Source organism: Nomascus leucogenys, chromosome X (assembly GCF_006542625.1).
Source record: "Nomascus leucogenys isolate Asia chromosome X, Asia_NLE_v1, whole genome shotgun sequence".
Lineage (NCBI taxonomy): Eukaryota > Metazoa > Chordata > Mammalia > Primates > Hylobatidae > Nomascus > Nomascus leucogenys.
In genome coordinates, this window is record NC_044406.1 from 128926072 (window position 1) to 128937923 (window position 11852).

The following is an 11852-nucleotide window of genomic DNA, read 5'->3' on the forward strand; positions in this document are numbered from 1 at the left end:
AACATCAAGGTTATAGTTGAAGCCAAGAAAATGTAGATACAGTATTTTAACTGTTCTTGTACTCAACTCAGAACTTATACCTAACTACATTATCATAAAATGTACAACTAGAACTAATGAGAGACAGGTGCAAAATTGTATACACTATATAATGTAGGCACAATGACTTTAGTTAAGGAAAATATATTAGCCTTAACCAAGAATTTGTTATTTTCATTTACAATTTGAACCTCCAAATAACCACGTACGTTAAATTACTTTTTTAAAAAAGTTGAACATTTATACCTTTTAGCAGAAGAGTATGAGATAGCCAATATGCTACAGCAAGCTTTTGAGATGGTGGCAGGTACTCTTGCCATTGAGAATTCTGCAGAAACCTTGAAACAGCTTCAAAACATCACCACACTGAATAAAAGTATCATTCAAATGACCTATTATCCCCAGATCATGAATGGAACTTTCTGATTCCTCCTATAAGTGTCTATTTAAGATCCCTCCAGCCATACTTTATTGACAGACTAAACTAAAACACTTTCTTTGAAGCCTTTGCATCTTTATCCTGTCAGTATACATTAGGAGCCCTTTAATCCATGGATGTGTGCATGCATGGTAATGGCATATCAAAAGTCCTTATGAAATTGTAGATGAAAAAAGCTGTTGGGCACACATCTTGTCTTTTCTTTCAAGATCAGAAAGCAATTGTTTGTTCGAATTATTTTATATTCATATAAAGTTTTCACAGATGTCATAAAAATTAAAATTACACACTAAAGTTTTAAGAGCACCAGCACATACACATGGAGACGGTTTTTGCTATTTAAAAAAGATTTCCAAATTATCTATATGTATGAATATATACCCACATATATATATATACACACACACTCAGACACACACACACATACACACACACCCAAGAAAGCCAGGCTTCTTTTTTTTTGTCTTGCAACAAACACATAAAGCCCTGAAATTAGTGATTAATAAAGGAACAGCTACTGCAACTATAAACATAGTATCATTTTGGAAGCTGCAACAGAAAAAATATGCCACTTGCAATCATGAGGAATGGCTATGTTTACCTTCTTGGTTATCTTACTGATTCATAAGGTAATTATAAGAAATAGGACACACACTCTCACACACGCACACACACACACACTATATATATATATACACACACACACACACACACATATATGTATATATATACACACACATATATATACACACGCATATATATATACACACACACATATATATGTATATCTATATATATCTATATATCTATATATATATATATGCAGGCAGGCCAAGAAGACAATGTGTTTCTGAATATCACTTTGTTAATCGAGAGCTCCTACAGAAGTTCCGACATCACCCATTATCAGTTACTTTATTCCTTTAACAAATTTTGACTTAGATCTTAGCAAAAGCAAACACAGGGGCATATCATTTGTAGTTGCAGACTGTGAACTCATCTGAAACCAATGCAAGCATTTTTACAGTGTGGCTTTCATAGCCAAGATTACCATGATGTTTACAGTTCTACTAGATTATCTGATAGTAGTCTGAATGATGAAAGAACAGGATACTGATGCATACAAGATACAACTATTAACCTTATTCATTATTTTTTAAATACTTGTAGTGAAAACTATTTGAATTAAGCTCATAGAATCCTGAAAAGCAAGACAACCGATGGCAAATAACAACTGCCCCAGACACAATACTAGAAAACTAAGGAACTTATTTTTAAATGCACAATTGGTAACAAATCTTGAAGATAATATGCTAAATTCATAAGAATAGCACAGAATTGACTTTTCTTTTGTATTTTTTTCTTTTTTGTTTGTTTTTAAATTTTTTTGTTTTTAAGTTACACCTGATCACAAAGTCCAGAATATTCCTGTACACATCAGCTTGTTTCAGTTTAGTATATTTTTTTCTGTCTACATTTATACTTACTCATAAATTCACTGTGATCAGGAAAACAAGTCAGGCATATTAAATACATATTAAGGAGTACATATTTTCCTATTTAGTATACAAAGTACTTCATAAATATGAATTATGTTACAAAAATAGCTTTGGGTGCGCTCACACAGTAAGCACTCTGCTTATTTTGGACAACCTTGAAGGATTGTGGGTGTTTCACGTAACTGAGAACAAACTCTAGCGTTAGTTTAATTTGAGCCATGTTTAATTCTGATAAACATCACATATTTCTTCAGATCATCACAAATGCTATCTAACTCACATTGATTTTTTCTTTTAGATTTTTATGTATAGACAGGTAATGCTTAAAGTGTTCAAATTTATTTTATAGTTATGTAATGTATGTTATATTTTAAACAAGTATTTGCACAATTTAACATTATAAATCCAGCGGTTTCAAGATGCAGGCCATAAAGGTTACCAATTTAAAAATACTATCGAGTGTTCTCTCTTTGCATGCTTTTTTTTTTTTTTTTTTTTTTTTTTTTACTTTTCAGATAATCTTTACACAGAGTTGTTACAATGCCGCAAATCAAAAGGATTATTCCAGTTCCACCAACTTAATCTACATGCAAGATAAAGGACCCAGCTGAGGTACAAACACCTGTACCAGTTTTCTTGAGTTTGCTTTGCAAAGCACAAAGAGACGAAGGTTTTGCATTGGGGTACAAAACAGATTTGCCTCTCGAGGTTAAATTCAGTATTATGTGTATAAAGCATCCCTTTGGCAATAGAGTTTGATCCCCACAGGACTCCACAGTATAGGTTTTGTGTAGTAAAATCTATTAAACAAATTCTCTTCTACTTGACACATCTTTGCAGCTACAGTTAATGAGACACCCTTGGAAACACCTGCCTCCATGCCTATTGATAATATAGTATTTGGAAGTTAGAAGTCAACAAAAGGCACTTTCATCATTAAATAAATGTCCTCTGTATGAAGTAAGATTACATGACCTAGATCTTGTTCAAAGCTGTTTGCTCCTCAAGGACCTGTAGGTAGTCAGGGGAACTCTGCAGTTTCGCCTTCAGTTCAAAATACTCGCTCTTCCTTTGCTCCACAACAATTTTACTGTGGTTACCACCTATCAGTGACTTCTTATTTTTTTTGTCTGGTTGTTTTTCTGGATAGCGGATCTCAAAGCCACTGACACCTATGCTGTTATACTCCTTTTTGCTTTCAAGAAAATTCTGAATAAACACATTGGAATCCCTGCTAGGGAATAATTCATCCAGCTCATCAATTGTGCTCAGTCTCTTCCTGGTATCTGCATGTAATAAATCTTTCTCCTTGTCGGCCACATTTCTCATAACAACTTTCTGTCCTGGAGGATCTGAAAACATGAACCCAGTTTCTGACTCTTTCAAGCCACAAGTGTGGCTCTTGCTCATCTGTTCTATAGTTTGTGGAATGAAAGCTTCTGTGCTCAGTCCATCTTTTTTATTGGTTTTGTGGTCATGCTTCCTTAGCTGCAGCTGCATGGAGCCACAGTCAGGATTCCCCAGGCCTTCGTGCTTCACCGTGGGTTTCTTGTTGCGTCGCAGGACAAAAACAAGAAGGCAAAAAGCAACAAACACAGTTAAAATGAGGACCACTAAGATACTTAAGATTAAAATAGACAGAGGCACTGGCCCACCAGGAGGACTTCGAATGGGACCCAAAGGAGTGGTGAATGTAATGGCAGGTGCAGGGCTTGTGAATGGTGCAGACGGCTTATTTAAAAGTTTGGGACATAAGATTTCATTTTTGAGGGACTTCAGTTCAATGTTGGCAAACTGAACAGGCGTCTCACATTTCAGTTCTTTCACAACAATCCCGTCACTCAACTTCTCCACCCACAGCTTTAATGCCACCAAGTCACAAGTACAGTCCCATGGGTTGCCCTCCAAGTCAATCTGTGTAAGAGATTGCAACTGATCAAGGACCCCACTGACAGGCAGGTACATGAATTTGTTGTTCCTCAGGTTCAGTCTAGCTAAGGGTGCTCCGGAAAAAATGTAAACAGGCAGGCTCTTTAGGAGATTATTGTTTAAGTACAGTAACTGCAAATTTGGCATGGAGTCAAAGGTGCCTGCTAAGATTTCCTTAATCAAATTGTATTCCAAATACAGATACTGCAGGTTATGAAGACCTGAAAATATTTCAGGATAGAGTCTTTCAATTTGATTGCCATTGAGATATAGCCTGCGTAAATTAGTGAGATTGTGAAATACGTCTCCCTTAATCATTGTAATTTGATTGCTGCCTAAGTGAAGCAAATCCAGTCCTTCAAAGTCAGTGAAGTCTGATACGTCCACATCCTTGATGCTATTGCCATTGACGTGCAGCTTCTTCGCATTTAAAGGTTTCGGTATCAATTCAGACATAGACTGTATATTTTTCTCTTGGCAGTTCACACTTAGTCCCAAATCTGAAGGGTGTGTTTTGCAGAAGCAAGGTGCCGGGCAAGGTGTTAGAGGAGGCACCCTTGTTTGGTAAGACACAATCTGACTGAGATTGCGGTTGGAGAGGGCTTTGCCTGCAACGATTCCAGAGATCTTGGAAGGATTTGTTGTTTTTGGTGGTTTAGTTACCAATCTGTGTAAAGATGTTTGGGTAGTGTGACCATTGGGAGTGGTGTAGCCATTTTCCAGCTGAGATGGAGGCAGGATGCGCACATCAAAATCACTGCCGGTGCCCATGGGACATAGTTCTTGTTTGTTGGTTTCTTTTAAAAGCCTTCCATATAAGTCACTGGGAGTTTCACAGATAGCTTCTCCTATGTAAATGTTATATGGCATGTTCTCCAGCCAAGCTTTTAAGGGCAATAAATCACAGCTACAGTTCCAAGGGTTATCTTCCAGTTGCAATTCAACGACACGGCCAATGTGTTCCAGAACCCCTATATAAGGGAGCTTCTGGATTCTGTTCCCTCGTATATCCAGATGGGTCAAAGATGCGAATCGGAAAATATTATCAGGAAGGAATGAAATCAGATTGTCATTAAGAATGAGAACTTTCAGTTTGTGGAGCTTATTGAAGGCTCCTCGTTCAATATACTTGATTAAATTGTAGTCAGCCTGGAGATACTCCAAGTTCTCTATGCCAAGGAAAGTGTCAGCTCGGAGAATCTTTAATTCATTGTTGTTCAAGTGCAACTGCTTTAATGCACTGAGCCCAAGAAAGGCTCCTCCCTCAATGTTCTGCAGTTTATTATTTCCCAGATGCAGGGAGACTGCATGTGAAAAATTCAAGAATGTATTTGGATACAGAATATTTAAAAAATTATTTTGGAAATTGAGGTGATAAAAATTAGACCAAGGTGGTTTCAGCTGATTTGGTCTGTAGACTGAAACCTTCTCACAGTTGACATAGAGCACATTCTCAACTGACACGCAGGAACACACATTGCAAATTTCCACTGATATATCAGAATCTGCATTTGTCGAAGAAATCAGGGCTGACAAAATCAGAAACAGCCAAAGAAACATCTTCTCGCAATCAGCAAACAACTGTATGCTTCTGAATGAAGAGAAATAATCTAAAAAATAAAAAGAAAACATTTTTTCAATGGTCATTACTTGAAAAATTACTTGTATTTAAATCATACCATAGTGAACCCATGGCTATAATTACCAGAGTTGTATTTTTAAGGCAACCAAACCTCCAAATATTCTCACTCAATCGAACAATAATAACCACTAAAACTGCCATACATTTTATTTTCCATACCTGTGGTTTATACCAAATTCACAGTGCAGAACACACAACTAACAATAGGAAAATATATTATTAATCATGCTTAAATCTTACAATCTGAAAATATTTTTTCCATGTGGACCGTTAAACTCTGCCCTTGAACACAGGCCTTAAGCTTCCTACTTGCACTTCAAATGACCGAGACCATCAAGTATGCCATCGAGTTTGCACCACAAAGCCATTTTGATTAGTGGATATCTATTCTCTAAGCTTCAGCTAGATAGAGAGGCTGAATAAAAAAAACAAACAAAAAACATATTAGAGCCCAGAGTTCACTGGAGGATGGAAATGGGAGGATTGGGCTGCTGTAGCGGGGACTGTTAAAAGACTGAGGCACGGTGACCTGGGAAGAGATTTGCTTGAGCCCCGTAGGTAAGTTCCTTGCTGTCAATCGGTTTACTCCTGTACACTGCTGCCTTCAAAGACACAGATGGCGCTGTGCGGTTCTAGAAAAACAACTGAGTAAGGGATGGCCAGATTTTATTTTCTGGTAAATAAACAGTCTCTAATTTCCTGTCAGTCATCTCCCAAAGAGGGAGCAAAAAGCCTTTTGTCTTTGGGCCTCTGAAAGCAGCAGAGTAACCTGCTTACTCCTGCATTGCTTAGCTAATCTCCAGGCAGCCTTTCCACTTTGAGAACTGGCTCTCTTGCCTCCCTGGCCCTCTCCCACATCTTTATTTACCATTTCGAACCCAGGTCCCGCTGATCCTCAGCTTAACTGCTTATCTCTTTCACTTTGACCACAGACTGCAACTGCTGAGGAAGAGGAGTTCACACAAGACAATCTTTGAGCAGCTTTTTCTACAGCACCAAATATGTTCAGTACAGCACATTTTTCATCCTAAAATCATCAGTTCCAAACACGCACCCGCCCTTCCTAATATTACCACCCCATGTCCCTGACTATAAACACGTAAAGAATCACTTGTTGGTAGAGTTTAATGCTTAGCAAAATAACTCATCGTATTCAGGTCCTTAAATACTGCATATATACACGAACGTACACGATGCTTCCTGGAAAAGATTAAACAACACAAGCAGAGTGCATTTTATTGATACTATTTTAGCAATATTAGTCTTTTCCATTGTGAATGGGAAGCTGGGTGCAATTTCAATATCGTTACCTCCAAATATTAGTTAAATACATAAAAAACCCAGGAACACACAACAAGGAAATGATGCAAAGAAAGAAGTGTCGCACAGAAACTCCTTTGTTTATTTTACCCACGAGGAATCAGCTAGTGGTAAAACCGAACATGTCTCAAGGTAGACAATCCATTAGCCATGACCCAGGAGGATTTGCATTTTAAGTAGTTTGGTTCAGAATACAGCCAGCACTGCTGAGATGCTATTTGGCTGCCATATAGACGTGCATTTCCTCTATTCACCATGAGAGCATGATTGGCATTGCAAAAAGAAGTCATAATTCTTAACTATGACATCACCTAAAGCAACTTTCATTGTAACATCAAAATTTCACTTGATATTTTTTGCCTTGTTATGAATATGGTTTTCAACAGCTATTTTGGTTCAGTTGAGTCATTTCTTGTTACTAAACCACCACCCCACCCACCTCAAAACAAAGAAACACAAAAGCAACCAAACTAAAAACCAAACGCAGAAAATAAAAAAAAAAAAATCCTTATAATCCGAATTCAGTACAAAAACAAGAACCAGGAATCTCAACACATCTGAAAACGCATAAGGAGCTGCCCTCCTCCTGGCAATTTCTACTTTAAGTAGCAAGGGGGGAAAAGGCACTAGGACGAGCCAGGAAGTTCCCAAATGCAGCTCTTGTGAAACAGAGGAAGCCACAAGCAGCTGGAGGGGCAGGCAAGAGAGAGAAAGAGTCCAGTTGGTCCACCAAGGAGAGAGGAAAAGAGGTACTGAAAGGGCAAGAGACCATGGAAATGTGGAGAAAGGAAGAAAAAGAGCTCGGAGAAGGGAGCTACAAAGAGGGTAAAGGGGGCACTGAATGTATGCGAATAAAGCCTCACACTCGCGTGGTACCACCGAAACATGCATATTTAAACATCAAGGGAAAAACGCAAAAAAGAAAAGAAAAGCCCACAAAGTACCAGTTGGGTACCAAGAGCCTTCTCTGTGGCTGCTGGGAGCTGTCCGTCTCCCTCTCGGTCTCTCCGTCTTCCTCTCGGTGCCCTGAAAGACCCTTGGCTCTCACGACCGGCCAGGACTGAACAAACCTAGCCCTACCAAAAACAAATCCTGCATCCACCAGAGTGCAGCGCCTGGCACTCCGCGACTGGGAGGAGAGAGACGGCCTGAGGGGGGCAAAACACTGATGGGCTGCAGGGCGGTGGGCCGAGGTGGCTCCCCGAGAGCTCACTCGGGAAACCCCGCTGGCCCCCCTAAGGCTCGGATGGAGGTGGAAGAGGTTCGCGGAGAGACCCGGCCATTGCCGCCGCCCGGGTGCGCTACCTCGGGCGGGCGGCGAGGAGGCTGGAGGGGCTGCCGGCGCGTACCGCAATGTTTTGCCGCATCCCTGTTCCCGGAGCCGGCGCTCAGCCCCCTCCGCGTCAGGGGCCCAAGCAGCAGCCTGGCGGGCCGTGTAGCGGAGGCGGGGTACCGCGCGGGCTGTCGCGGGGGCCTTCAGTCCCGCCGCTCACACATTTCTCCGCGCGCTCCCGTCCCACAAGGGACAGCTGCCGGAGTTTCAGTGGACCTCTCTAGACCCAGGCGTGCGGTGGGTGAGGAGGAAGAGATGGCCAGATCAGGCCGCCTCGAAGACGTTGGCACTAGGGAGTCACTGACCTGCTTGCCACGGGCAGATTGACCCTGTGGTTTTGTGGCTGCGAGCGGGGGCCCAGGCTCCCCCTTGCCTGTTCTCCCTCCCTGGCCAGCTACAAAAATCCTGCTCTCACCATGCCAGAAATCAGCTCAACATTTCGGCACCTTGCAAAGTCGCGCTGGCAGCGCTCCCCTGGCTTTGCAGAGCTTTTAGAGTTACCCACCGGCTCTTCCTCTGGTATTCCTAGTCTTGCCGAGCGCTAGCACTCTCCGACCAGCCCGCGGGCCACTGCCCCAAGCCTCAGATCCACGTCTGCGGAAAGTGGCTGCGATTGGGGTGCAAAAATAAAGCCCAACCCAGCCCAGCGGCCCGACAGCCGGAGCCACCCGAGACCAGTACAACTTGCCCCGCCGCCCTGGCCGCTCGGGGTATGGTGCGGGGCGGGTGGGGGGAAGCGATGCCAAGGACACCCGGATCCTTTCCGGTCCTCAGCGGTATGCGACCGCGCCGTAGGCAGGCAAGTGGGAGGTGGAGGGCAGGATCAGCCACCTCGGCCACTTTGGCCACTCAACCGGCCCCAAACCAACAGGACCCAAACTAAAAATAATAAGCTACCTGCCCCCTCCGCGCGCGTGCGCGCGCGCGATCTCTCTCTCTCTCTCTCTCTCTTTCACACACACACACACACACACGCACACGCGCTACTGAGCTGAGCGGGGAAGAGGCAGGGCGCGTGTCGGTGCAGCTTGTGCAGCCCCCGCTGAACATTCACCCACCTCTAGAGCCCAGCGTCTGGTGCAGGGCCCGCGGCGCCGTGACCTGCGCTGCTGTTTCCACGATGGTCTCTATGTGATTCCGGACAGAGCTGCTCCGCGCCCGCTCGCCCGTCAAACCCACGGAGCAGCCCCAGCAGGCGAGCAGGCGGGCAGGCGGGCAGGCGGGCAGGCGGGCAGGCGGGCAGCGGCGCGCGCGCGCACCCGAGCAGACACCGCGCGCGCACCCAGCGCCTAGCACACGGGCTGCACCTTTACATACACGCGCTGAATCCCCGCCCCCGCTCTCCACCCCGCCCCCGGCCACCCCGCACACAAGCAGTCCTTCCTCCCAACACTAGACCACTTCGACCCCCTCACATTCCTGAGCTCCTACCCCCGTCCCCCATCCAGACATGCCCATTTGATTCCTCTTCTACCCACACACCCAGAAAGACAGCGCGCTTTCCTCCCGGCATCCGCCCCCTCTTTTTGCCTAAAACATTCCCTAGGGAGGAGCGACCCCTTTCCTCAGGCGTGGAGACCCCAGTCCTCTAACAAGGGCGCACTTGCCTCCATCCCCCCCCACCACCACATACACACGCACTCGAGCCCTTTTCTTCTCTTCCAGTCCCCTAATAACGAAGGAACACACACACACACACACACACACACACACACACACACACACACACACACGGGGCATTCCTTTGAGAGAGCAACCAAGAAGCCAGGAAAAGCCAAAGAAACACTGGAGAGCCTGGGGGAGGGGGGCCGAGGGAGATCGATAGGGTCGTCGAGTCTACGCGGAATTGAATAATTACAGGATGGAGGGGAATGAATCAACAACAATGACATTCAAATGCAACAATCATACTTGGATTTTGTATCATGGGTACGGTACCTTTGGCTAATTGTCACCCCGCAGAACAGAGGGCTCCTGGAATACTTCTCCGTAGCGGTCGATCCTGGAAGGAGCCTTCTTGGGAACCAATTTCCTAGGATCCAGTAGTATTCGCACTCCCCCTACCTGTCTGCTCGTAAGGGGCCGGGGGCTTTAAGGCGAAACTGTGAGGCTTTAGTCTAAAGTGAGACTATTTAGCCGGGTTAGAAGGAGACGGGTTAATTATCCGCACCTTAGAACTCCGTGGGCCTTTGGTGCAGAATGGGTTAAGCCGGATGATCTTGGAGCTGGGGGTGGGGATAGGGGATAGGGGATAGGGATTGAGGAAAGAGAGGCGTGGGACTGGGAGAGATGCCGCACTTGCGACCAAAAGAAAAAAAAAAAAAAAAAAAAAATCTACTTTGGCTGCTGAGCATGCCCAGTTCCCAGCTCAAGCCCTATAAGGGAGGCATTGTGTGCGTTCCACTTCTCCGGGCTTTGGTGGTGACCGGGAGAGGAGTTTGACTGGGGAAGGGGGTGGTAGTTGGGAGACATTAGGGAAAGGGGGTTGGAGAACAAGGTTTGAAGCTTTGGGACTGCTCAGGAGGGACTGTGAAGAGAGAAAGGGAAGAGACCCACGGAATACCTTCGGGAGACTGGGAGAAGGAGAGAAAATGGACTAAGAAAAGTCACTTCAGTCGCCCCTCATTGTCTATACCAAAGAGGCTTTAGCAGCTGAATCTGAAATACCCAGTGGCTGCAAATCCAACGTGTGGGTTGTCTAGGCCCCTTCTTCTACCCATTTGTTAGTGCTTCCACTAGAGGGTAGAAATAATCTGAGGAAGGGCCAACGTTCAAACCAGTTTCATGAAGATTGATAATTTCGTTAATCAGCTTGTTAAGAAAATAAATAAACCTGGGGGAGGGGAGCAGAGGAGTTGGCTATCATGTATGTATTTCAGATACCTGGCTTTCCTAAACAAAAGGCATAAACATTGGATGTGCTCCCATCCCCCAACCTTGCTGTTTTTTGTGGGAGCTTGGCTAAGAAAAACAACTCTCTCTCTCTTCGTGTCTGTGGGAATAAACTAGCTTTAGGTAAGTAGAGCTAAGTTATAAATGGGAAGTATTTCCCTAGGACTCTTGGTAGCCTATTATTCACCACATGCAGGTAATACTGCCAGGCCCATTTCTTCAGGACCAGTGTGCTGCCCAATTCACTTATTCAAATCCCAGCGGCTCTAGCCACAATAGAGCACAACCGGTATCCAGAAATGTTCTTGCTTAAAAATGAAAAAAAAAAAATCTTTAAGCTAAAACTAGCAACAGCTTTGAAACCAGAATTTGGCTGTCTGCCTGAACTCCTACAGTTAAACATTTACCATAATTGGTTGATGTTTAAAGGCCCCAAATCTAGGTAGAAACATCTGATGGGCAAAGGATTTATTGCATTATTTGTGAATAATGGCCTACCTTCTGTATCGTCTATAGTAGTCATTCGTATGCATGTTTTATTGTTTTTCATTTTTTGTCATTTTATGGGACTTCCTTCAGGTTATATTCACACAAATGTTCGCCAGGCACAACATGTATACAGAGATGCACATACAATATGTAAATGAATATTTAAATAGACATGCGTATGTGGGCATATTTCTTTATGACCTTGCTAAATATTGTGTCGTTCATGAAGAACTCTTTCTCTACCTTCACTCCACATTACCTTGAAAACTG

At 43.8% G+C, this 11852-nt stretch overlaps 1 protein-coding gene across 3 annotated transcripts; it reads right to left on the bottom strand.

The window, feature by feature from the left end:
* Positions 1 to 2455: 2455 nt before the first annotated feature.
* SLITRK4 (SLIT and NTRK like family member 4) lies at positions 2456 to 10520 on the bottom strand. 3 transcript variants are annotated; one of them, XM_030807262.1, is made up of 2 exons: positions 10140 to 10520; positions 2456 to 5516 (listed from the first exon to the last, which is right to left on the bottom strand). In XM_030807262.1, the coding sequence occupies exon 2, from the start codon at positions 5464 to 5466 to the stop codon at positions 2953 to 2955; it is 2514 nt and encodes an 837-aa protein (XP_030663122.1). In that variant the 5' UTR covers positions 5467 to 5516; positions 10140 to 10520; the 3' UTR covers positions 2456 to 2952. The 3 variants fall into 3 exon arrangements, with proteins under 3 accessions (XP_030663122.1, XP_003271856.1, XP_003271857.1); XM_003271808.2 differs by lacking the exon at positions 10140 to 10520 and adding an exon at positions 9260 to 9603; XM_003271809.2 differs by lacking the exon at positions 10140 to 10520 and adding an exon at positions 8707 to 8876.
* Between the last annotated feature and the right edge of the window lie 1332 nt (positions 10521 to 11852).

Bases quoted from the DNA above. Each gene is read 5' to 3' on its own strand.
- SLITRK4 (XM_030807262.1), bottom strand. From the start codon at position 5,466: ATGTTTCTTTGGCTGTTTCTGATTTTGTCAGCCCTGATTTCTTCGACA.